Source organism: Nannobrachium achirus (assembly GCF_963921795.1).
Source record: "Nannobrachium achirus genome assembly, chromosome: 20".
NCBI lineage: Eukaryota > Metazoa > Chordata > Actinopteri > Myctophiformes > Myctophidae > Nannobrachium > Nannobrachium achirus.
Genome location: NC_137827.1, coordinates 25,665,521 through 25,667,551, shown reverse-complemented (window position 1 = coordinate 25,667,551; position 2,031 = coordinate 25,665,521). Strand labels below are relative to the sequence as shown.

At 51.1% G+C, this 2,031-nt stretch overlaps 1 protein-coding gene across 1 annotated transcript; it reads left to right on the top strand.

Annotated features, from left to right (window-relative positions):
• Positions 1-678: 678 nt before the first annotated feature.
• On the top strand, positions 679-1,764 carry sox11a (SRY-box transcription factor 11a; the record flags this gene model as incomplete). Its single annotated transcript, XM_080750132.1, has 1 exon — positions 679-1,764. One exon carries the CDS (start codon positions 679-681, stop codon positions 1,762-1,764), a length of 1,086 nt encoding a protein of 361 aa, XP_080606258.1.
• Positions 1,765-2,031: the final 267 nt, after the last annotated feature.

The window sequence follows — 2,031 nt, the reverse complement described above, 5'->3', positions numbered from 1 at the left end:
GCGCGTCGCACCACCGCCTGTGTCCAAGCGCCACCTTCAGTATCCAATTTAGGAGTGAACAACATAAATAAATAAAACCACCACATAAACCCATATCTTTTCTCCAGATGCACCAGAAAATGGCAGTTGTCTCACTGGAGAATAACAGCCAAATCCAGCCTAGTTTTTTCCCCACATCCCATCACTTCTAAAAACGGGAATAACATAACATATGTGCGCCTGTGTGTGCATGATGTTGTTCATCTTCTGTGGAGCTCAGAGTGCTAACTGTGTGTTTAATATGCCTGTCTCGCGCAGCGTGGGTCCAGACACTGTGTGCCACAAACCCCACCTCCATCCAATGGGGACTGGGGAGGCTGGTGGAGGGGGGAGACTGAAGGGTTAACGGAGTCTGCATGGAGTCTGCTATGGGCGGAGTGCAAGGGACGCGATTGGACGCCCGTTGCCTGACGTAATGGACATGAAAAACCCGATAACTAGTTAAGAAGGCAGTTTGTAACTCTGGAAAAGAGTGCAGAGCTTGGAAAGAGAGAACACAACATAACGGCAGAGAACGTGGGACAAACCGGCGAGAAAAGAGCCGCTGTTGAAGCGTTGTTTGTGGGCTGTTGTTCTGTACCCTGCAGCAGCGTGCAGCGCGGACCGGGCAGACGCAGCAGTCACTGTGCAGACGGGACCATGGTGCAGCACACGGACACCAGCGAGACGGACGGCAGCATGTCCAGGGAGGCTACGGACTCGGAGGAGAGTGAATTTATGGCGTGCAGCCCCGTGCCGATCAACCCGGACTGGTGCAAGACGGCCACCGGCCACATCAAGCGGCCGATGAACGCGTTCATGGTGTGGTCCAAGATCGAGCGGAGAAAAATCATGGAGCAGTCGCCGGACATGCACAACGCCGAGATCTCCAAGCGCCTGGGCAAGCGGTGGAAGATGCTGAAGGACAGCGAAAAGATCCCGTTCATCCGGGAAGCCGAGCGGCTGCGGCTAAAACACATGGCAGACTATCCCGACTACAAGTACCGACCCAAGAAGAAACCAAAGCTCGACGGTTCAAAGTCGTCGGCGGCGCCGTCCCCGGAGAAGTGCGGCAAAATGGCAAAGACTCCCAGCAAGAAATGCTCAAAGATAAAGACTAATAAGAGCGGCTCCAAATCGTCTCACGGCTTCGGGGAGGACTGTGTGTTTCCCAGCTTAAAAGTTACAAAGACTGTAATAAAGAGTGAACTCACTGACGACGACGACGACGATGACTATGAGGAGGACTATCGGATGAGGATTAAGCAGGAGGACGAGGAGGTGCGCATAAGGCCGTATAATGTAGCAAAAGTGCCCGCAAGCCCAACTTTGAGCTCCTCCGCCGAGTCTGAGGGGACCAGCATGTATGAAGAGGTGCGGAACGCGGCGCCCAACAACAGACTGTTTTATAATTTCAAAAACATTACCAAGCAGAGCACAATGTACCCTGCTTCCGTCTCACCAGCATCTTCTAGGTCCGTTTCCACATCTTCCAGCTCCAGCGAGGACGATTTGCTTTTTGACTTTAGTTTGAATTTCGCCCCCAGCGCTCAAGGCTCAGAGCTGGGCAATCCAAATTCAGGAAATCTCTCCCTCTCTCTTGTGGATAAGGACTTGGACTCGTTTAGTGAGGGCAGTCTGGGCTCTCACTTTGAATTTCCAGACTATTGCACACCAGAGCTCAGTGAAATGATAGCAGGGGACTGGTTGGAAGCGAACTTTTCTGATTTGGTGTTCACTTACTAAATTGAAAAGATCCTCTTGTAATAACAGAGAAGGATAAATTAAATTATACGTCCTGTTCAAGTTGTTCCTAGCCCTGCCTCCTCTCGGTGTGGTTTATAGGGGTCCGGGGGAGGAGGAGGCGAGGTGAGGTTTGAGGAATGAGATGCTTATGAAGCTGGTAGCAAAAAAAGTCTGCAGACGTTTTTCTGGCAGCATGACAGGGTTTTATGGATTTTTTTCTGTAGGTCTACAATTACTGTTCAGCTTAAACGGACCACAAAAGGGAAA